This window comes from Sceloporus undulatus, chromosome 3 (assembly GCF_019175285.1).
Source record: "Sceloporus undulatus isolate JIND9_A2432 ecotype Alabama chromosome 3, SceUnd_v1.1, whole genome shotgun sequence".
NCBI lineage: Eukaryota > Metazoa > Chordata > Lepidosauria > Squamata > Phrynosomatidae > Sceloporus > Sceloporus undulatus.
The window spans coordinates 266,181,675-266,204,737 of NC_056524.1; the positions used below are offsets into that span (position 1 = coordinate 266,181,675).

A 23,063-nucleotide genomic window follows, 5' to 3' on the forward strand; every position below is an offset into this window, starting at 1 on the left:
GGACTTCCACTGTCAAGGCACTGCTACAGAGAAGGCCCTATTAAGTGAACCCACCAACATAACTTTATAAGGTGTTGGGACACCAAACAGGGCCTCCTCTGAAGATCTCAAATTTCTGGCAGGTTTGTATGGGAGGAGGCTAGCTTTCAGGTATCACAGCCCCAAGTTGTTTAGGACTTTGTAAGTCAACACCTTTGGTTGTTGTTGTTGTTGTTGTTGTTGTTGTTGTTGTTGTTGTTATTATTATTATTATTATACTTTATTTATATAGAGCTGTAGATTTTTACACAGTGCTGTACATATAAACAATAAAATCAATAAAAATGAAACCTACCAATGGTGTACATTCTACAAAATACATGTAAAACAACAGATAATAATACAAAATAGAATTAGACAAAAATAAGCAGGCAACACATTTAAAGTTGAGCTAGGAAGCAAATTGAAAACCAGCACAGTTCTTGCAGGACCAGTATTATATGGTCTCTAAAATGCACACCTGACACCAGAATGAATGCTGCATTTTTCACTGGCTGCAGCTTCCAAACACCTTTCAAGGGCAGCTCCATGTAAAGCACATTGCAGTCGTCTAAATGAGAAGCCACTAAAGCATGAACCATTGTGGCTTGTTCTGCCTTCTCCAAGAAAGAGTGCAGTCAATGCACCAGATTTGAACTAAGTTTGCAGCAACTGACGTAAGCTGAGGACCAAGAAGAAAATGGGAGGAGGAGAGAGAAACTGGGACATTTTAAAAGCAACTGAAAAAGTAGGATGCCAAATCAGGACAGCTGGAGTGCATTTGCTCTTGTATTATAGTTTGATTATGTGATGTTTTTAAAAATCTGCTTTCTCTCTTCCACCATGCAGCCAGCTTTCTAGAGAAGAGGCCTCAGCTGATGCTTTACAACACTGGATATTTCCGGGAAAGAGAAGATGGCTTACATAGGAACTACAATGACCGCACCTATCGCAGCTCTGAGGACTTCATCCGAGATGACAGCCACATAGGTATGGATAGGACTTTGCAGAGGGCTTTTTTCTCCATGTGTCTGGGGAAAACTGCAGAAAGTGGTAATACTGGACACATTCTTCTTGGGAAACCCATTTGACATGTTGTTGCTGTTATTTAAAGAAGGAAGTTTCCAGCCCTTGTGAAAACCCATAGTTCTGAAAATGTGTGAACAATGTCAGTTGAAAAGTTTGGAAGAATGGAAACTCAGATTTCCAGTGGTTAGCAGTTGGCTTCAGTTGCTTTGCTTTTGTCCCTTACCCTACCCATTCTTATAGCCATCAAAATAACAAAAATTACAGATTACACTTTGCAAAATAGTAATTGTCAAAAACTGCTCAGTTTTCAGTATTTATGGAGGTAGTGAATTCCAGTTTATCCTGGCACAGAATTCGGATCACACCGGATGGAAAGTGTGTGTGTGTTTAGCAAAGGGTATAACCTTGACATTGTGCTCTAGCCAATCAATAAGTGATTTATATCAGAGCTTGTGATAGAAAAATGTTTTGGATTACAAGAATCCCCTACCCACCATGAATGATTCTGGGAGTTATAATCCAAGAAATAACCTTCCTAAAATCTGGTTTACATGAAACACAAAGACATGGTAAAATAATCATACAGGATACTTTTGACTGAGGCAGCATAAGGGAGTTACAGTATATACTTGTGTATAAGTCTAGAAATTTTAGTCAAAAATTGACTCAAAAAACTTATCCATGGGTCAATGTAAGTACTGTACTCTTATCAAAAAGGAATCATGCTCTAGTGAAAGGTGAGAGCATAATCCCTTCTTGGAGTACCTAAAAGAAGCATCAACCCTCTCTAGCTCATCCATCCCGCCTTTAGGGTGAGCAGAAGCAGTTATGCCTGTCAAAATTTTAAAAGATCTCTAGCATCGTTTTCCTTTACTTCATGCTTTACATCCTTTGTTACATGCTGCTAAGTTTTACCCTTGACTTATCCATGGGTCATATCAAAATCCATAATTTTGGCCCCCAAACTTGCCCTCATACATGAGATTGACTTATAGTTGAGTATATACGGTACTTAAATGTTTTTTTCTCTTTTGTTTTAAAAAACCTACATGAAGTTAAACTTGTTTCAAATTAGTTCACTTTTGCTGTTGATAGTTGATGGAAATGATATGATGGCACGTTCCCCTACCTGGTGCCCTTCAGATGTGTTCAGCCACAACTCCCATCACACCAGCCACCCTTTGGCATGTTTGCAGTGGATAATAGGAGCTGTAGTTCCAACAAACCTGGAAAGTGGCCTATTTAGAGAAGGCTGACTGACATTTTCCATTCAAACAGTGGATCTCAACTGATGTCTTTATAAACATGCAAGAACTAATCCCAGAAAATCTAGTTACTGCTCTTGATCAGTTTGGGAATGTATACTCCTTCACATGTTTCTGGATTGCAACGCCCAGCATCCTTAAGGCAGTGATGAGAGATCATTGGAGTTAGAATCCAAAATCTGGACTTGGAATGTAAATCCTGAACTATTTCATCCTCACATGTGAGGAAGATTAATTACAGTAATTTCCCCCCCGACTGTGGGAGAAAATGAATATTCCTCTGGAGTATTCTCCCCATATTCATACATGACAAAGTGTTGTGGGAGAATCATTCTGTGGAGGGAAAATATGTGTGTTGAGGGGCTCTTGCTCATAATGTGTTTTTTTCTTTCTCCATGGAATAATTGGTCCATAACAATTTGGGACATTCAAATACTAAGACACAATTGTATGGAATTCTCCCTGGTTGATATTTCTTCCCAGCAGATTTCCTAACAGCTAGGAAACACATTTTTGTTTGACCTAAGAACAAATCATTTTGAATATTCTTCCCACCTGTATCTGGACACATGCTCTTCATCCGCGCTCTAGAAAAGGAGAAGGCAGCTATGATGAATCTAGAGGCCATTACCTGCCCTAGACTGCCCTGGCATACCATATAGACTGGCAAAAGCCTGCCCAACCTGCAAAAAATCCCTGGAAATGGAAGTCCATTTCTGATTTTGAAAAATAGAGATTTTTTAAAAAAAAAACATGTTAAATCATTTAAGGAGGCCTGCAACCTATTTAAAAGGTGGATTGCCTAGTCCTGGGGGCTTTCAGGACAGCCAATTCCTAAACACTTTTGGTCAGAATAGGGACAGTCTGGAGACACTTTAAATGCTATACAAAAAGAAAAAGGGGAGGGGGACTGTGTCCACCCTTGCTCTCGATTTTAAAAAGAAGCTTGTTCTATACATAATTACAAATGCAAGAATGTTATTCATTCAAATATAGATGAGTAATCAAAAACCTAGCAGAGCGAGAATTGATTAAGAAAATCTGGGATCGGTTTGGGAAGGTTACGCTAACAACATGACGAAGTACCAAAAATATGCATTGATGTTAGGAAGATGGGAACCTGCGGTTCAGTATTTAGAAAAAGATGGGGTACATACGAGTGACTTGAATAGTGCCTTTATAAAGTTGTTAGGTCTAGAAAGAGTGGCATTTAAAAATGATTTTACTGGGTCAGTTTGTAAGTGTGGGTTGGAATATAGTTATCTGGTTGAAATGTCATTTAACTGTACAGTTCAGTGTATAATGTCTTCAGGTTTGCAGCTTAAGCATAGAAGACCTTTTTCTTGTATATGTTCAAGTTTTTATTTATATACAGTATTATGCTTTATAAGAGATCTTGCACATTAAAAACTTTTTCAGCTCTCCTGACTAGTAAATATATAATGAAAAAGCCTTGCCCAATCTAAGTCCATATCCCAGCTTTTACCAGTGTAGTTGTGGAACTGTGTACAACCACCGACTGAAAAAGTCACTTTTTGAACTACAGGTCTCTGAATCTTGGCTATAATCTTGTAAACTCCAGAGCTAAGTCCTGCAGGTGGAAGATAGCCTGTTAAATGTTTCCCTGCATTAAAAGAATAAGGGAGGAAAACCCACCTTCATGCAAGTAGAAAATTAGCAGAGCAAGGTTGGAACGTTTCTTCTTGATATGCTAGCTTTCCATTTAGGGGACTTTTGTTTTGTTTTGCTTTGTTTATCCCTTCACTGCACATAAAGGAGCCTTCAAAAATGGCATTTTGCAATCTGCAGTGCTGGAGTCCACCCAAACACCACCTCACTTCCACTGTCCACTAGAAATATATAAAATTTCTAGATTCAGAGACTTAAGGCCCCAACACCACATGGCCTCAAGCCCAGAGAATAATATCATCAGGTATTGAAGAATGCTGAAAACACAAGTAACTCAGTTTCATCTTTAGCAATGGAAGAAGGCAGAAGCTTATGTTTTATATATTTTTCTTCTGTTTATTAAGCACTTGAATTTCAACTTTTTAAAAAATATGATTAACTGCATTCTTTTTGGATCTAAGAAAAATGAGAGAATTACTACTGCTTTGCTTTTAATCATAGACAGTGTATATATATATATACACACACATATACATATACACATACATACACAGCCTGTATATATGTGCATTCAAGTCGCCTGTAAATTTATGATGACCCCATGATTTCATAGGGTTTACTTAGGCAAGGAATACTCAGAGGTGATTTTGCCAATTCATTCTTCTGAAATATAGTCTGTAACCCCCGATATGGTGGTATAGTTGTTTGAGCATTGGTCTATGACTGGATAATAAGATCAAATCCTGGCACAGCCATGGAAACCCATTGGTGGTCTTGGGCAAGTCACACTCTCTCAGCTTCAGGGAAAGGCAAAGGCAAAATCCCTCTGAAAAATCTTGCCAAGAAAACCCCATGAGAGAGTCACTTTAGGGTCGCCATAGGTTGGAAACAAGGCATACAACAACACACAAAATGAAAGACAGTGAGCACGGCAACATTTTACATATTTTTTGTTATTTTCTTCATTAAGTAATGTGGGTATTTATGTAAGTGTGGTAAATGTTGTGTGTGATCTTGTATGGGTTGTTGACAGTGTCTGTTTTGAGATTATGGTTGAGAAATTACACAAAGGCAATGAAGCTGACACAATTTCCCAGTAGTTGTGTGATGCTACCTCATTAGTGAATTGTGCTGTTGTGCAGTTAAAGATGCACGTGCATCTTCATGAACAATGTGTAACTGTGTAAAGTGCACAAACTCATATAGCACATTTCACAGACAAATATATCACATGCACATCCATCCATAAAAATCCTGCATACCCAGTTCTGCTTCCACAACCTAAAACCTATGGCAATTCTGCACCAAGCAAAAATCCAACCACTTCTGACAGGGAATTTAGATATGGGTAAGATGCTAACAAAATTCTGACCATTGTGCTATGAGATGGTATTTATGTGACATTATTCAGGGCAGAGAAAGTGTGAAAAGGCTGCATACTCATAATGTTAAAACTATCACATTGTCTCATTTTAAGACCTTAAACTTTAGAAAGATAAAACTGTATCTAGCTCACACAGGCTTTGTGGATTGTTTATGCCTTTAAAAGGATCACAGAAACTATCATTTTGATTCCCAGAATTTGTTGCCTTGCTCACCAGTGGCTCGGAGTCATGGATGCCTGCAACCAGTGCAGTAGCAAAAGCCAGGTTCAGCCTCTTACGCTCTCACCTGCTCTTCTCCATCATCTATGAGAGGTAGGTGAAGTCCCTTTCGGAATGCATTCAGGTAGTCCTTCACGTGAGCCAATGTGGCATAGTGGTTTGAGTGTTGAACTAGGACTCTGGAAATAAGGTTCAATTCCCCACTAAGCCATGGAAATCCACTGGCTGACCATGGGCAAGTCACATACTCTCAGCCTTAGGGGAAAACAATGGCCAACCTCCTCTGAACAAATCTTGCTAAGAAAACCCTTAGGGTTACCATAAGTCAGAAACAACTTGAAGGCACACTACAACAGGAGAGGGGATATGTCCCTTGCTTTTCCATAGCTCCTGCTATAGTATTGTAGATCCGGCAGACCACAAAATGGGGCCCCATGACCTGCATGTGATCTGTTGGCTGCACAGTGCATGGAACTTGACAGAATTTAGGGCCTCGGCATATCTTAATCTGTTTCTCTCATAGAGGGTCTAGCTGCCTCATGTGTGCTAGGGAGACAGACTAGATGACTTCTGAGTCCCCTTCCAGATGATTCTCTGTCTTACACATCATATATAATGTTCATTGTGCTCTATACAAATATGAATGGCCCACTTCTGCTTAAAGCAGAAAGGGCTTCATTTGATAACTTTGTTTGGGTTCAAGTATCTCCCAGCCTGCTACTACTCTCCTAACCTGGATTTTTCTGTTTCTTGGGCTTCATTGCCCATTGCACTGACTGGCCTATCACAAATATTATTATGAAACCACCAAACTGGTGAGTCCCAGTTTTGAATTGCACTGTAGACATCTCAGGCAGAAATGCTCTTCCTGTCATGGTTATTATTATTTTTTATTAAAAACAAATTTGGAAGAAAATGGGAAAGAGTCCAATAAACAATTTCAGCAGCCTCATGTTCCCAGGCCTCAACTTCTCTCTCCTCCCAACACACCCCAGAGTCTGCCTTTGCTCTGGACTGGTGTCTCCGTGGGGGACCTTCTGCCTCCAGCTTGGCTCCGGGGAGCTGCAATCAATCAATCATCTCTGATTGTAAAAACTGCCTTTAACAATTGGCCGCCTCTGGGAGAGAAAGACAGAACCACGCTCACCCATTCTAACAGGCAGGCTCTTTTTTCAAGCCTTTACATAGCCAAGCAATGACTAATGTTCAAAACATATGCACACATCCCAAAAACCAGCAGCAAAAGCTGTTATTCTTTTCCACCAGGCCAAAGATATATTTTCCTTCCTTGAGTCTGGTAAGGGAGGAAAACTTAGTGTGATACTATGAGTTTGTTGTTGGTCCTGCTGTAGCCAACACTGGCTTGGGGTTCATCAGTGAGCCCACGTGTTCATAACTAGAGCTTGGAAACGTTCCTCTTTTGGATTACTATGCTGGCAGGGCTATGCCAGGATTTGTGGTCCCAAAAGGAACTTTTTTTCTGATCTCTGTCCACAGTAGGAAATAGTTCATAGCCGTTGGCACATAGGAATATGTTTCCTGAAGCCATCTGTCTCTCTGAGGGCCATGCTGGCAGGGCTATTACAAATTCTGTAGTCCAAAAAGGAACTTTTTTCAAATCTCTGTCCAAAATTAGACATACCCGGTAGCCTGTGGCACATAGGAATCTGTTCCCTGAAGCCAGAATCCTCTCTGACTGCCTAGCCCAAAGCTAGATATTGTTCCACAGTATTGGCTGCAGAAGATCCACTGGTCCACAAAAATTCCAACTAAAGTTGTGGTTTATTGTGGTTCCAGAGATCAATAAGAGTCAGCTAGGGAACTGCTCCTGCCTTCCAGACCCAAATCACATGCCACCTTTTTCTTCTCCTTTCATAGGCTGAGCCAGCCAAGCCGAGTCCGTTTCACATCTCCCAATGGAACTGTTCTTTTTGAGCATCCTGTGCAGAAAGGCATCTCTTCTCAGGATGGCATGGTGAGTGAACCTTATTCTGACCTGGAACTGGATGTAGTTCCAGGCTTCCCTAAGAGTGCTGACCACTGACACGTGCTTCTGCTATAAAATAAGTTTTATTGGTGCTAACTAATGCAGTAGTTAGTATACAGCAGAAATGCTTTCAAGTCCTTTTGTTGTTGTGGTCCAGCAGCCCCTCACATCCAATGATAAAATTGAGCCCCCATTCTAATTCTACCCAGACTATCCCCAGCTGGCAATCCAACTCAATCCCCATAGTTGGCTATATGGGGGCCCCCTGGATTGGTATCCATCCCATCCTGCCTCCAAGCTGGGACCAATGGAAGACAAATTCCAAAAGGTTATATAGTGCAAAAGCAAAGAAAACCATGACTCATGTCCTCCCCATATGAGTATGAGAATTTTGCAAACAGGTTAGCAACGGTGGAAAATTCTCTCTCTCAATCCATTGTCAGCCTTTTCCCAGCCTCAAATTGCCAAACAAATGAAAAAAGGATCAAACAAGGTCACATATATAAACTGATTCTTTCTCTATACTGTCCAGCAGTCAACATTTGGCAATGACGCTAACAACTCCAAAACCCATCTGCCTAGTGGCAGAGGCCCAGCTCACTACAGACCTCAAGGATGTTGCCACCTTCATATCTTCCTTTGTTTGTGGGTGGGCATTTTTAAATTTCTGGAAGAGCATAGGAGAGACTCCTGGGGGAAGCTTAACCATACCATCTCCATATAGTTCATGGTGTTCAGGAAAAAAAGCCAGAGCTTTGGTGTACAAGTTTTGAATTAAAACTCCCAGAGTCCCCCAGCTGACATAGCACTCTGTCACACATTGCCTTTAAACTGCCATACAATTTAGATAATAGGGCCTTTGGAAGCTAATTGGAAGCCAGTGTAGATCTTTCAGAATAGGTGTTATGTGGTCAAATCTCGAGGTTCCAGTGACCAACCTGGCTGCCACATTTTGCACTAATTGGAGCTTCCGAACTTGATACAAGAGTAGCCCCATGTAGAGTGCATTGCAGAAATCGAGACGAGAGATTACCAGAGCATGTACTATAGGTTCAAGGTCCTTTTGGTCGAGGTAGGGTCGCAGTTGGCGTATCAACCAAAGTTGATACCAAGCACTTCTGGCCGTCACATCTACTTGCAATGACAAACATAGAGACGGATCCAAAAGTACTCCCAAACTGCAAACTTCATCCTTCAGGGGAAGTGTGACCCCGTATAGGAGTGGTTGACAAATTTCCTTCCCCGGGCCTAAGGATCCTATGGCAAGGACCTCCATTTTCTCTGGATTCAGCCTGAGTTTGTTTTTCGTCATCCAGTCCATTACCGACCCAAAGCAGGGATTCAGAGGGGAGATGTCATCCTTAGTCACTGTAACAGTTGGGGACATAGAGAAGCATATTTGGGTGTCATTAGCGTACTGATAACCCCGTGCCCCATGTCTCTGGATGATCTCTCCCAGCATTTTCATGTAAATGTTAAACAGCATCTTCATCTTTGTCCTTGAAGCATGATGAGCCATTGATGGAAAAACCTGTCAATAAGTTCCAAATAGCTTTGGTATAGTGCTAGTCTTCAGGGGTGGTAAGCGGTTCTGCAATTGCGTAGTCAGATGGTGTCAGTGTCTCCTCCTCATCTTCCTTTTGCTATTCCATAATAGCCTTTGGGGGAGTTACTTCCATTCCCCCCACCCTTTTTTTAAAAACTGCATTAGCATAACTCTGCAATTATATATATTTTTAAAAAAAACCCACACACATACATAATGCTCACTGGGTTGAGCACGCAGGCAGAAGAGAGCACGAAGGGGCAGCAAGCAGCCCTATCGTACTAATGGAGGAATGTGGGATAGAAAGTGCTTCCAAATGTACACATGAACACATCTCCAAAAGTATGTATGCACTTCTCTTCATTAATGTGATTGGGATGAGAAAGGAGGTGGTGTGATAAACTCCATAGTGGTTGGCCTTGCTGTCAGGGAATTATGGGATTTATAATCTAAAAAAAATAATAACTTCCCTTCCTCCAGGCTCTGGCAGTGTCAGGCAAAACATAGCTATCCCAAATCAACAGTATCCCTGAATGAACCCATTACTCCATCTAACCCTGCTCGAAATGCATGGGCTGATCATACAGGTCTGTTGGAGTTTGGATTTGCATCCCATTCCATGGATTTCTAATGGCCAACATATGATCTGAGAAACTGTTCTCTCCTGCCTCTTTCTTCCTGGCTACCCTCATAGATCTGTGGCATGTGGCGGAACCTGCAAAAGCCCTCCATCCGGCTGTTGAAAGTGGACCAACTACATGTATCTCTGGTCACCAAATCTCATCCTATGGGTGAGATCCGAGGCAAAATTATCAGACACCGAGCCCTCTTTGCAGGTAATCCATGGCTGGAAGAAGGCCCTACTCGTTCAGTTCTGTCTCAGCACTAGGTTCTTACTGTCAACTGACTGTTGTGCAAGGCTCTTTTAACAAATGAGATGTGCCATACATTAACTTCTTTAATGCCTTTTAAATGTGTTTTGAATTGCTTTAAATTAGTATTTTTAATAGGAATAACTTGTTCTGTTGTTTTAATTTTTATTGTTTGGGTGTCTTTTCCTTCTATACTTTGTTCTTCTCTGCTATAAGCCAATTGGATCCAATGCTGGGAGAAAGGTGGGACATTAATTAATTATCTCTGCAGGCAGGAGAACTAGTATAATGTACTGCACTGGACCTTGACGATCCAGGTTTGAAGATCCAGGTTACCCACTGAGTTGTCAAACTCACTGGGTAACCGTGGGTTAGTCACTTTCTTTCAGTCTATCCTACCTCATTGGGCTCTTGTGAAGATAAAGTGGGGAGAAGAACCAGAGACATGGATCGTATCTTGAAGTCACTGTATAACCTTTTAATCATATAAATTGTCAGTCTGCAAATATATCCAGAGATCTAGAGCTATTGCTTATGATGCAAATTACTCCCCACTGCCATTGCTTCTTTATAGAGTACAGCATGATGCCTCTATCTTTGGGGGATACATTCCTGGGCTTACTGTGGAAATGCGAAACAAGGAATGATAGCAAGCCCTATTAAAATGAATGACTTCTGGTACAAGTTGACCAGAGGACAACTTGCACTGGAGGACATAGAGGTTCCTAGACAGAACACCTCTCTAGGCATTTCTAGGTCTTACAGCACAACTCTGTGGTCAACTGCTGGATACATACCATAGAAACATGTTTAAGGGCCTAGAAAATACCTACAGAGACCACATTTTTTTGGATGTGGGTTAGTGAAACTATGGGTACTGGTCCGATGCATACAAGGCTTGTACTGTACTGGAAGATTCTGGGCTGTTAGCTTGGTTAACACAAAGAGTGCATGCCCGTTCTACTGCAAGGGTGGGCATAGAGGCCACTGGGCTTTTTTTTTATTTGGGGATGGCTTGGTTTGGGGGAACTCAAAGGTAGACTACCTCTTCTGGAAGCTATTTGGGGGCATTTAGGGTAAAAAAAAAGTCTGAAAAAGTGGGGTTTGTGGGGAAGCTCTTGAGGGTTTAGGCAAGCCTTATTTGGTGGAAAGCCCACTTTGGAGAGCCACTTGATGCCCCATGGGCTGCACTTTCCCCAGCCATGTTCTAGCGCTTGCCTGAAGGCCAACCTCAGTCCCATAGCTAAAAAAATTATAATAAGGTTATCTGCATGAGTGAGAAATCACTGTGACTCAGCCAGAATATAGCTGAGTGACTCTCTGGTGCAACTGTTTGAATGATAGACTTCCCAAGAAGAGCTGGGCTTGACTCTCCACTTGACTCACACTGTGAAAACTACTTGATGCATCATTTCATCTGATGGGTGCTTTGGGGTATGAGCTTTAGCCTACCTGAGTTCCCAAGAAGGTAATCCATAAGACCACTTCCATGATCTGATGAGCCAGGTCTAGTCAAGCTTGAGTTGAATTGCCAAGAGATTTGGTCAGCAACCAAGGTTCTAGTGCCAGTAGGCAAAATCCATTAGCGCAGCAAAAGTGAGATTCCAAATTAGCCAGCATGGGGCAGATGCCAAAAGTAAGTCAAGCATAGGGAACAATTTGTCTGTTGTTGTGTGCCTTCATGTCATTTCTGACTTTTGGCAATACGAAGGCAACCCTATCCTGGGGTTTTCTTGGCAAGATTTGTTCAGAAAGGGTTTACCATTGCCTTCTCATGAGATTGAGAGAGTGTGACTCACCCAAGATCACCCCATGGGTTTCATGGCTGAGCTGGGAATTGAACTCCAACCATCGAACGCCGCCCTATGCCATGCTGAACATACCAGGAAGCAAGGAGTGGATAACACCATGGACAGCTCCATGTGGGGGAGGCTGGAGATGCCAGACAGCATCAGCCTGAGTATTGCCAAGGGAACTGCAATATGCTTTCTTCTTTGTTTCAGAAACATTCAGCGCTATCCTGACATCTATGGATCCAACCCTTCTTGGCATGGGAGGCATCACTATGCTAACTTTGAGTGATACAGAGAACAATCTACATTTTGTCCTAGTGACCAGGGGGCTTCTGGAATCTGGAACAGACAAAAGTAAGAAATGGGCAAAGGAGGAAACTTGTTGGGTAGGACACAGCCATAAGGCTGAAAGCATCTGTGTCCCAATCATTTAAGATTAAGAGATAACCAGGTCTTCCGAACAAAATCTAGGTGTTTATCAGTGGGAGCATCCATGTCAGTAGCATGACAAATCAACTCCAGATTTTAGAAAATATAAATGAAGTATTCAGGGTGCTGAGCCCTATCCCCAAATGTTGTGTGTGTGTTGTATGCCTTCAAGTCATTTCTGATTTATGGTGATCCTAAGGCAAGTCTATTTTAGGATTTTCTTGGCAAGCTTCATCAGAGAGGGTTTACCAGTGCTATCCTCTGAGGCTGAAAGAGTGTGACTTGCCCAAGGTCACCCAGTGAGTCTTCATGGCTGGCTAAGCAGGGATTCGAAACCTTGTTTTTAAGAGTCCTAATCCAACGCTCAAACTGGCTCTCTTAAGTTTAGCGTGAAAACCAGAGTGTATTCATGGCCTCAATGGCATGGCAGTAAGTAACCATCACTGCTTGGTCTCAGAAAAACCTAGGTTCAGCTCCCACAGCAGCAAAGGACTCATTGATGCCACTTTTGCCAAGAAAACCTCATGGTTTCCCCCATTGCCTTAGGGTTGCCATAAGTCAGAAATGCTTTGAACAACAACAGTCTTCAGGCTATGTGCATAAGGTATATATGAAACATAAATAAATTCCATGCTTAGACTTTGGTCGTAACTCCAAGATATCTCATATATGTATATGCAAATACAGGTATTCCAAAATTACACACACACACCTAAAACCCTTCTAGTCCTAAGCATTTTGGATAAAGGAAACTTAACTGTGTTCTTTTTCTCCCTTCTTTCCTAGAATCCCCTTTGCTTCCCCTGAGAGTCCAGATTCTGCACCAGGACACAGTCCTGAGAGATATCAAGGCCAATGTCACTGCTCAGGCAAGTCACAATCTTTTTTTTCTTGTTGTTAATTCAGAGGTATAGTTCTTCTTGTTAAATTGAGGCCCCTCTATTTCCTTGTTCCTCTTCAAGTGCCTCAATGTGCTCTTTGCCTCCCCAGGACCCTGACTTTGCAGAAGTGCTGACAGGACTTTCAAGCCAAGAGATGCTGTGGCTGGTACAAGGGCAACTGAGAATAAAGGCAGAGGTGGAAGGCAGATTTGGGCGCCAGATTGCAGGATTCATTACTACTAAGAGAAGCTGTGACAGTGAGTAGAGTTAAGATTGAGGAAAGACATGCACACTGACACTGACACTGTATCTGCACTGGAGAAATAACCCAGTTTGACAGCGCTTTAACTGCCATGGCTCCATCCTATGGAATCCTAGGATTGTTAGTTTATTGTGGCACCACTGTTCTCTGACAGAGAAGGCTAAATATCTCACAAAACTACAGATCCCAGAATGCCATAGAATTGAACCATGGCAGTTGAAGTGGTGTCAAAGTGGTTTATTTCTGCAGTGCAGATGCATCCCTAATGACATAAAAGGATGTTTCCACTTTTTTCCCCCTGGATGGGCTCTTTTATCATCTGTGTGGCAAGAAGAAATTCAACAGGTATGTCTTTCTTCCCTGTGGATTTGAAGCAATAAGGTAGCAGCAGAGAGTGGGATGTATCTGGCTGTATCCACACTACAGAAATAATCCAGTTTGACACTGCTTTAACTGCCATGGCTCCATCCTATAGAATCCCAGGATTTGCAGTTTGTTGTGACACCAGAGCTCCCTGACAAAAAAGGCTAATGTCTCACAAAGCTATATTTCTCAAAATTCCATAGCAACCATGGCAGTTAAAACAGTGCCAAACTGGATTATTCCTGCAGTGTGGATAGACTCTTTGTCTCTCATAGCGCTAGAAGCCTGGGCCACCCAAGGTGTCAATGAAAGAGATTTCTTCTCCATTCAACAGAGTATTTTCTTAGGCAATTCACTGTCACAAGATGTGTGTTGGTTATTGCCTTTGATGGTATCAAAAAGGGGTTAGACCAGTTCATAGAGGATTGGTCTGTCAATGGCTATTTGACATGGTTCCAAAATGCTCAAAGGCAGTCTACCTCTGATTAGAAGGCACTGACAGTCAACAGAAAGGAGTGGTTTGTGTGTGCAAGCATCCTGAGGCTCTGCAGGAGGAACATTCCTACAGGTATGGTGCTTTGACTAGATGAATCTTGGCCCAGTTCTATAAAGCTTGTCTTACCATTATGAACGCTTTTCCCAGTGAACTTCTGCCTGAACTGTGGCTCTCCGTTTGGAGTGGAGAAACTGTAGGCCCTTGAGCTGTGTACCCTATAGATCTTCTTGTGGCGCTTGAAGCACCCTATCAGTCTTCCAAATCAAACCCCTTGCCTGTTATTTATTTATTTCATTTGTATTTATTTATTTCATTTGTTCAGGAGGGACCCAAGGCAGCTCACAGATAAAAACATTTTAAAAATCTCAATGAAATTCTGAACAATTAAAATAATCTACCCGCAATATAAAATTACCTACAAAAATACAGAAGTTTAAAGCATAACTGAAACCCACCTGGTCCATAAAAACCACCCTGATATGAATTATATAGCAAATGCCTGCTTATTTTTCAACAAAACCCATTTAAAGAAAGGCATGTAATTTATCCAAAACATATTCCTGTTACAGCAGCAAAGTTTTCCAAACACACAGTTACACGGGCGTGTAGTGCCCTTGTGTCCTCATCATTACAACCAGAGCTTGGAAAAACGCACACTGTTTTTCTGTGTTTCACCTCAAGCAATCCAAAAAGAGGAGCATCAATCCACAAAGATGAATTTTAGATGCAGATTGTGTAATATGTGTACATTTTAGGAAATTATCGCATGAACAAATAACCTGACTGCTACCTAACAGGATGCAGGTGGATTTTATCGTGCATAATTCACTGCCAGTTCTACCAGGCAATTGCATACTGACTGTATCCTGGGTCCCAGGCATGCTTCAGAGGCTGCTTTCTGACTTTGAAAAGCAGCCCCCGAAGTGCGCTTGAGACACAGGATACAGACAGTATGCAATCACCCTGTGGAATCGGCGGTGAATTACAAGTGATAATACCTACCATTAGGGAGCAGTCGGGTTATTTGTCCCTGTGATAATCTCCTTATTTGTCCTTTTAAACTGATGTGTATTTTAACTGATGTTGTTTGTTTGTTAATTGTTGTTGTCCCCCACCTCGATCTTTGGGGAGAAGTGGGTAAGAATTATTATTATTATTATTATTATTATTATTATTATTATTATTTGTGATCTCATATGGGAGAAAAGCAGAAAAATAAATGAATAAATCTGCCTGTTTATCCCCCCCCCCCCAAAAAAAAGCCACCAGCTTTCCCAAAGTACTAGTTTCAAGCTCAAACCTAGCCCCTGACTGGAAATGCCACACCATCACTTCCAGTATGCAGCCTATGAGACGATGGTCCCAAGTGGGCAAATTGCCCCACCAAAATTGCCCATCACTGTTTTAGATTGAATATGCAGTTTTCTAAGTAACTGATGACTCCCCTGTCTGAGTTTGGTTTATTATTGGTTCTGGCAAATTTATCAGCATGATCTTATCCCCTCTTCTTTCTTGCTTCCAGCCATACAGAGTGTGCTATGTGGAGGAGATGCCCTGATTCCCACCCGGACAGGAGCTGTGGGTTCTGCCAAGTTCAATCTGCATGCAAATGGGACTTTGGAGTATCAGGTAGGAAAGAGCTTCCCATTTTGTATAAGACCGAACCTTTCAACTACAACTCAAATAATCCCCCAGAAAAGGGAGGACAGGGTTTCAGGGATAGACCCGATTGTGGGAAGGAGAAGGTTATAGGCTACCTTTGGGGAAAGGGTTTAGAAGGAGAGTTACTCTCCAGCTCAGTGATTCCCAAACTCAGGCTTTGCTGTGCTTTAGACTGTGGCTCCCAGAATCCCAGACCATTGGCCATGATTGCTGAGGTTTCTGGGAGCTGAAATCCAAAACATCTGGAGTACAGGAATTTGGAAATCACTGCCTTAGAAGAATCTGGGAGGGCATTATGCTTGTCTCATATCTGAAGCAAGCATTACAAGCCCCATGATATTCATATAGTGGGCCCGTGGTATCCACTGGGGTTTGGTTCCAGGACTCCCTGTGAATACCAAAATCCATAGATATTCAAGACCCATTAAATACAATGGCTTGGTAAAATGGTATCCCTTATATAAAATGGCAAAGTCAAGGTTTGCTCTTTGGAATATATATATATATATATATATATATTTAATATTTTCAAGCCGTGGATGGTTGAATCCATAGATGAAGAATTTGTGGATATGGAAGGCTGGCTGTACTTCCTTGCTGCACATTTCTGTGACTTTTAAAAATACCCTTCAACTTTCCTGATTTGACAGGTGGTGAATCCACACTGCAGAAATAAAGCAGGTTGTCACCACTTTAATTGCCCTGACTCTATCCTACAGAATCCTGGAATTTATCCTTTGTTTTGGCACCAGCGCTCTCTGACCGTGAAAACTAAATATCTCACAAAACTAAGAGTCCCAGAATTTCCATGGCATTAAGCCATGGCAGTTAAAGCAGTGTCAAACTGCATTATTTCTGCAGTGTGGAATAGCTGAGGGAAAGTCTCCATTAATCCCACTTTTTCATTTGCTTTTAAAGTATCCCAGTTTTTCTTTTTTCCTCCCACTTTGCCATAAATCGGAAATTACTTGAAGGCATACCATCACCACCATGCTTTAACCGCCATGTTTCCATAGTGCCATCTATGTTGTCCAGAGTCCCCACAAAAGTTTCCTTTCCTTGTGGCTCATAAAATTGCATCTTCTGGTGCTTTTCTATTTCCCCACAGGTCCAGGTGGCAGGAACAGGAACTGAAGTGATCGGGGTCACATTGGAAACCAAACCTCGCAGACGAAATAAGCGTAATATCTTGTATGACATGACGCACAGCTATAGAGATGGAGTGGTGAGTTGTGGTGGAAAACAGGAGACAGCAGGAGGCTTGGAGCAGGAGCATGTGAACATATAGCAGAGCCTACAGAGCTGTACTGCGGATTTTTGGCAATTCGAACTCTGCAGGGCTACAGCATTGCTGTCATTGCATTTCTTTTGGTGACTGAAAGTAATGATAGATACATAAAGCCTGCATCCACACTGCCAAAATAATACAGTTTGACACTATTTTAACTGCCATGGCTCAATGCTGTGGGATTATAGAAACTATAATTTAAGGTGGCATCAACAGAGAAGGCTAAATGTCTCACGAAACTACACGTCCCAGAATTCCATTGCATTGAGCCATGGCAGTTAAAGTGGTGCTGAAGTGGATTATTTCTGCAGTGTGGATGCAGCCACTGTTACTTATCCAGCTGCTTATTTATGTGTAGCTGTTTTTGGGTAAGCAGGATCCTGAAATAGCCTCACAAAGGGAGGGGAGCATATTGAAAATGTTTTTTTTGTTTGGGGGGGTGTTGGCCAAAATATTTTTTAAAAGGTCAGGTCTTGGAGGTTGCAGTGGGGGCCCAAGAGGCAAATCGAGCCTCCCCCTAAGTTGCATGCAGCCTAGAATAAGCACAGATACCATATTAGCTGTGGACCAACTGGTAACCAATGAAACCTAGCTGGCTGGGACTTTCATTTTAATAATAATAATAATAATAATAATAATAATAATAATAATAATAGAGTCATAGAGCTGGAAGAGATGGCAAGAGCCATCCATTCCAAACCCCTGCCATGCAGGACCTCACAATCAAAGCACCCCCAACAAATGGCTATCCAGCTTCTGTTTAAAAACCTCCAAAGAAGGAGACTCCACCACACGCCAAGGCAGCATATTCCACTGTCAAATAGCACTTACTGTCAGGAAGGTCTTCCTAATGTCTAGGTGGAATCTCTTTTCCTGTAGTTTGAATCCATTGCTCTGGAGCAGCAGAGAACAAGCTTGCTTCATCCTCAATATGATAATGATGATGGTGATGGTGACACTGGCTGCCTACTAGCTTCCGGACACAGTATAAGGTGTTGGTCATTACCTATAAAGCCCTACATGGCTTGGGTCCAGCTTACCTGAGGGAATGCCTCCTCCCATACAATCCTTCCCGCACTCTCAGGTCCTCTGGGAAGAATCTCTTGCAGTCCTAGAAAACCAGACTGGTATCAACTTCCCAGAGGACGTTTTCTGTAGCCACTCCAAAAATCTGGAATGACCTGCCAGAGGAGATCCGCTACATAACATCTTTGGAGGCCTTTAAGAAGGCAATAAAAACGGATCTCTTCTGGTGGTCCTTCCCAAACTGACCTCCTTCAGAATGTTCACTCTCAAAAGGCATAGCTGTTCCCACCGGACTGTGATCGCAATTGATTTTATTGGCCGCATTTTATTGGGAATTGCTGTTTTTAACTCTATTTTAGGGTGGGAGGGAGTTTTAGGATGTTTTGCTATGTTTTTACTTGAGGGTTGTTGTGTAGCATTTTTATTGTTTTCTTGTTTGTTGTTACCCACCTTGATCCAATACAGGAAGAGGCGGGATACAAATAAATATTATTATTATTATTATTATTATTATTATTATTATTATTATTCAATAAGATTAATTGCAAACTCTCCCTCTTTTGCTCAGGCCAGTGGAACTTGGGGGCAAGTGACTGGGCGTGATGCTCACATGCTGCTGCAGAACGAGCTCTTCCTAAATGTGGCCACCAAAGAATTTGAAGATGGAGAGCTGCGTGGCCAGATCACCTCTCTGCTGTACAGTGGACTCCTGGCACGAAACCAAGGTACCAGTACATGTCGCCAAGCAACATCAGAAGTTCACTAAGATAAGATCTTGCCAAATTCAATATTATTCTGTAGTTTTCTTGAAAATTAAATTATTAGTGTATTTATAACTGAGAATGTTATTGAGAAAATCCCAGTTATTAAAAACAAGCAAACACAAGCTGAGAAAGGGGCAGAGGTTATCATGCTACAGTTCTGCCAAACTGGGAGCTAACCCAGAATACAGGATGTTAGGACCCTCGTCTGCTGGAAATGAATGTATCACGGGTAAGTACCAACGTTCTTTTTTTGAGAGCCTTGAAAAGTTACTTTTTTGTACTGAAAGTCATGAATCCTTCTGAGTGAGCAGTTTCTTCCCCCCCCCCCAAAAAATATTCCTTGAACATTGACATTTTTATTTGTTAAATTTTACATGTGGATCATTTTAGGATGTTCATGTCTTATTTGTTATGTATATGTTTTAATTAATGCGTTTTAATTGATGTTGTGCATTGTTTATTTGTTGATCCTCACATTGATCCATGGGGAGCGGAAGGTAAGAAATAACAGATAGATAGATAGATAGATAGATAGATAGATAGATAGATAGATCCCTGATGGTTCTGTCTAGTTTGCTCTAAAGAAGTATGGGTTCCCACAAATATTGGTGCTTGCCAGGATTTCCTGTTTATTGCAGCCTCTGCATTCATTAATTCAAATCATGGGGAGGGAGCTTCTTTGTAGCAATTTTTTGGATCTGTGACAAAGGTTTTAAAAAACTAAAATAAAATAAAATTCTGTTCCTGTGGTTTCCAGGACAAAATTTCCTGATTATTTTTAAGAAAATGATTCTTAGAATTATGGTGTTACATTGCAAAAGTGACATTTCACTAATACCCTACAGCACAATAACACTTTTTTTTAAAAGTGAAAGAGACAATGAGAGACAGAGATAATGAAGATATGATGGTGGGTTCAGGGGATATCTTCAGGGATCTGATACTTGAGAGTAAGAGTGGGAGGAAACTCACCAGAGAAAAGAAGACAAGATAAGATGGAGCAAGGCAGAGTCAGGTCTGCAGAGAACAGAGGAGAGAGAAAGTGTAGAGTCTTCACCCTGATATGCTGAAAACATTGACTTAGATGTTTTTTCATACACACTGCTTTTTATATTCTCTCCAATTCTGGAACACAGAGCAACTCATCAGATGCTTAGAAATCTAGTAGAAAATTATACGGATTAAGCACTCCAGTCTGGAAATCCAAAATCCAAAAAAAACTCCACTGAAACGTTTTGCCACCAGCTGCCCATGTCTGCCTTTGAGGAGGAAGCTGAGGCACTTCTGCAAATTTATTTCTCATAACCTCAGTCTCTCTCCAGCCTCACATCTCATAAACAACAAAAATAGTGAGTGAATGAGGCACAAGGCTGGAGAGAGTCTGAGGAGCTGTGAAATGGCAGGAATCAAAGCATAGTGCTGAGTGTGAATCCGTGCCTCTCACCATTTTACAGATCTTCACGTGCTAGGGCTCTTCCAAAGGTTGTTCATCATCATCACCATCATCATCATCATCTAATGGGGAAGTGATTTGTTGGAATGAACCTATACTGGAGAGCAAATTTTGTGTTCCTTTTTTTAAAAATTAAGTTATAGTGATATAGTGTTAAAAATACCATTTCACTACAGTGCTGTTGCAATGATACGCAGCTGCACCACAGCACTATAACTATAAATGTAAAAACAAGAAAAAACGTCGAAGAGAAGGAGACTGTTTTGTTCCAGTATGTCTCAATTTTTTAAAAAAACCACTCACTTTGAGGGTGGGAATAAAATGTTGCAGTTGATGCTGGGAATCTCCTGGAACAACAGAAGTGTTTGGATATTTTAAAGACTCCCAAAAATATAGTATTAGTATCAAATACAGCAGGTTCCAGTGATTTTTCCTTCTAGAGGACCAAGGACCAGGGATTCTTCCTCTCAACTGGAGAAAGACCGTGGAAATATCAAGATTGATTTTTTAAAAAAATCCAGAAAACCCAGATTACATTCCTGTTCTCCATTTTATTTTGGAGATCCATACTTGTTTTGTTTATCCCAGAATATTTTCTGTCAGCTCCCAGTGTAACAGCCCAGGCTTGCTGAGTTGCCAACTTTGCAACCTGGGAGTTAACTCATGAAGTACAGAGTGCCTGGTTTAACCACCACCATGAACTAGGTATTCAGGTGATCAGAAGGTGACAATGGAATCACAGACAGAATGCAGATTATCTAACAAATGGCAAGCATGCTCAATCCCTCAGAGTCAAAGAGGTTTGTTGCTTGTTGCTAACTGTCTTTAAGTCGATCTTGACTCATGACAACTCTGTGGATGAGACACTTCCGAGACCCCCTGTGCTCCGTTGCACTGTTTAAGTCTTGTGCATTCATGCCCATGACCCACACCTGTTTCACTGGTATGATCAGAGTTTTTATACTTTTTATACCAGCTCTGCAGTTCAGTTTACTTGAACCCAGTATGAAATCAGAAAGAGGAGAAACAAAATCTGGGACTTTTCAGTTAGTATGGATGCACTCAGAGAATACTTTATCCAATGGCAACACCTTTACTCAGACATTCTGTTCCTACAATGCATCTATTGAATGACTGTTTAGGGTTCTACTTCCCACTTTTACCTGATCTTTGAGTATTCTGGTAACTTCTCAATACATTTGCCCCTTCTGGAAGAGTCCTGAGTTTATGGTTTGTGACCTTTTTGTCTGCAGAACTTCCCATCCCCTTAGCTGGCCAGTTTGTGTCCCCTCCTGTACGTGCTGGATCTGCTGGGCATGCCTGGGTGTCTTTGGATGATCACTGCCACCTGCATTATGAGATCGTGGTAGCTGGCCTTGGCAGAGCGGATGATGGCACCGTCAGCGCTCACCTGCATGGTTTTGCTGAACTGGGCGAACTCCGGGAGAGCAGCCTCCAGGAGCACAGACGTCTGCTTAGGGGTTTCTATGGCACTGAGGTAAGGCACCTTGCAGAGGGTATTCAGGATGTCTGGTACAGGGCCACAGAACCTGGAAAAGTTGTAGCTTTTCCACATTGGGACACATCTAACTGAAAATGCCAGCCTGGCCATTTCCAGAGCTTGGAAAAAAATTGCCTTTTTTACAACCTCACAATCTCCCAGACATTATGGCTAGTAGGGAATTTGGAGAGCTGTAGTTTTTTAAAAAGTAATTTTTCCTTTTCTTATTGAAAGTGTTCCAGTTAAGGGATTTGTTGCCATAATCTTGGTGGTTGTTCCCAGACACTGGAAGTCCTTCCCTAGGATGGCCCTGCCTTGCTGTCCTTTGTTATTAAGTTTAAATGTTTTTTATGCTGCCAAGCTTTTAGAAATAGACCGAGGTGGGCTTTTAATGCTGTGCAGTGCTGTTTTTAAGATTCATACATTGTCGTCTAATGACATTTAATGTTTAGTGTTTCTAACTTTCTAAATTGTTTAATTATTTTTAAAATAACCTTTATATTTATACTGTTAGTAAAGGTTTTGCATAGTTTTATTCTGTACTGTTTTAAATGTGTTGTTAGCCACCTTGAGTCCCATTACTGAAGGTGATGCAAGATATGAATCCCATTGTGAGAGAAAGGTGGGATATAAATCCTTGAAATAAATAAATAAATATGAATAATTAATAAAATAATAAAATGAAGAGGTGGTGGAAGAGATTATGATGGTGGCCACTAACCTAGAGGGATAATTAAAAAAACAAAAAACAAGTTGAGACCTCCACAGAGAATTAGTCTATCAAATACTTTATTATCCATGGTCATTAAAAAAAAGTCTTCCACTTTTAGAGACAATGTACCTCTAAATACAAAATAAAATGGAGGAAAGATACCACTGCACTCTCTCTTTTTTTGAGTTTACAGAGAATATCATTTTTGGACTACAACTCCCAGAATTCACCAGACAGCATTGTTTAGACGTCTCTAGCCAGGTGTCCCCATTAGATTTTTATTCCAAGGGCCTTCTGGCTGCCTCCTAAGGAAACAATACTGGGCCAGAGAATTCTCCCCCACCCAAAAAAATAAAATAAATTGGACCACAGTTCTGATTCAAGAACAATCTTACTGTGGTATTTTAATACACAACATTAGCAATTTGACGATGTATTATGATTGCTCTGAACGTGCTCGTTCATTCATTCATTCTGCTTTCC

The 23,063-nt window shown here is 41.3% G+C and overlaps 1 protein-coding gene across 2 annotated transcripts in view; it reads left to right on the forward strand.

Annotated features, from left to right (window-relative positions):
- The window catches only part of CHRD (chordin), a 75,081-nt gene that overhangs the window by 24,615 nt on the left and 27,403 nt on the right, over positions 1 to 23,063 (forward strand). For both annotated transcript variants that reach the window (XM_042456109.1, XM_042456110.1), the window contains 11 exons: positions 868 to 1,008; positions 5,521 to 5,638; positions 7,424 to 7,520; positions 9,773 to 9,914; positions 11,954 to 12,097; positions 12,959 to 13,041; positions 13,163 to 13,310; positions 15,697 to 15,803; positions 16,945 to 17,061; positions 18,719 to 18,875; positions 21,621 to 21,865. In XM_042456109.1, coding sequence (XP_042312043.1) covers positions 868 to 1,008; positions 5,521 to 5,638; positions 7,424 to 7,520; positions 9,773 to 9,914; positions 11,954 to 12,097; positions 12,959 to 13,041; positions 13,163 to 13,310; positions 15,697 to 15,803; positions 16,945 to 17,061; positions 18,719 to 18,875; positions 21,621 to 21,865 — 1,499 coding nt within the window. The remainder of the gene's footprint in view (positions 1 to 867; positions 1,009 to 5,520; positions 5,639 to 7,423; positions 7,521 to 9,772; positions 9,915 to 11,953; positions 12,098 to 12,958; positions 13,042 to 13,162; positions 13,311 to 15,696; positions 15,804 to 16,944; positions 17,062 to 18,718; positions 18,876 to 21,620; positions 21,866 to 23,063) is intronic.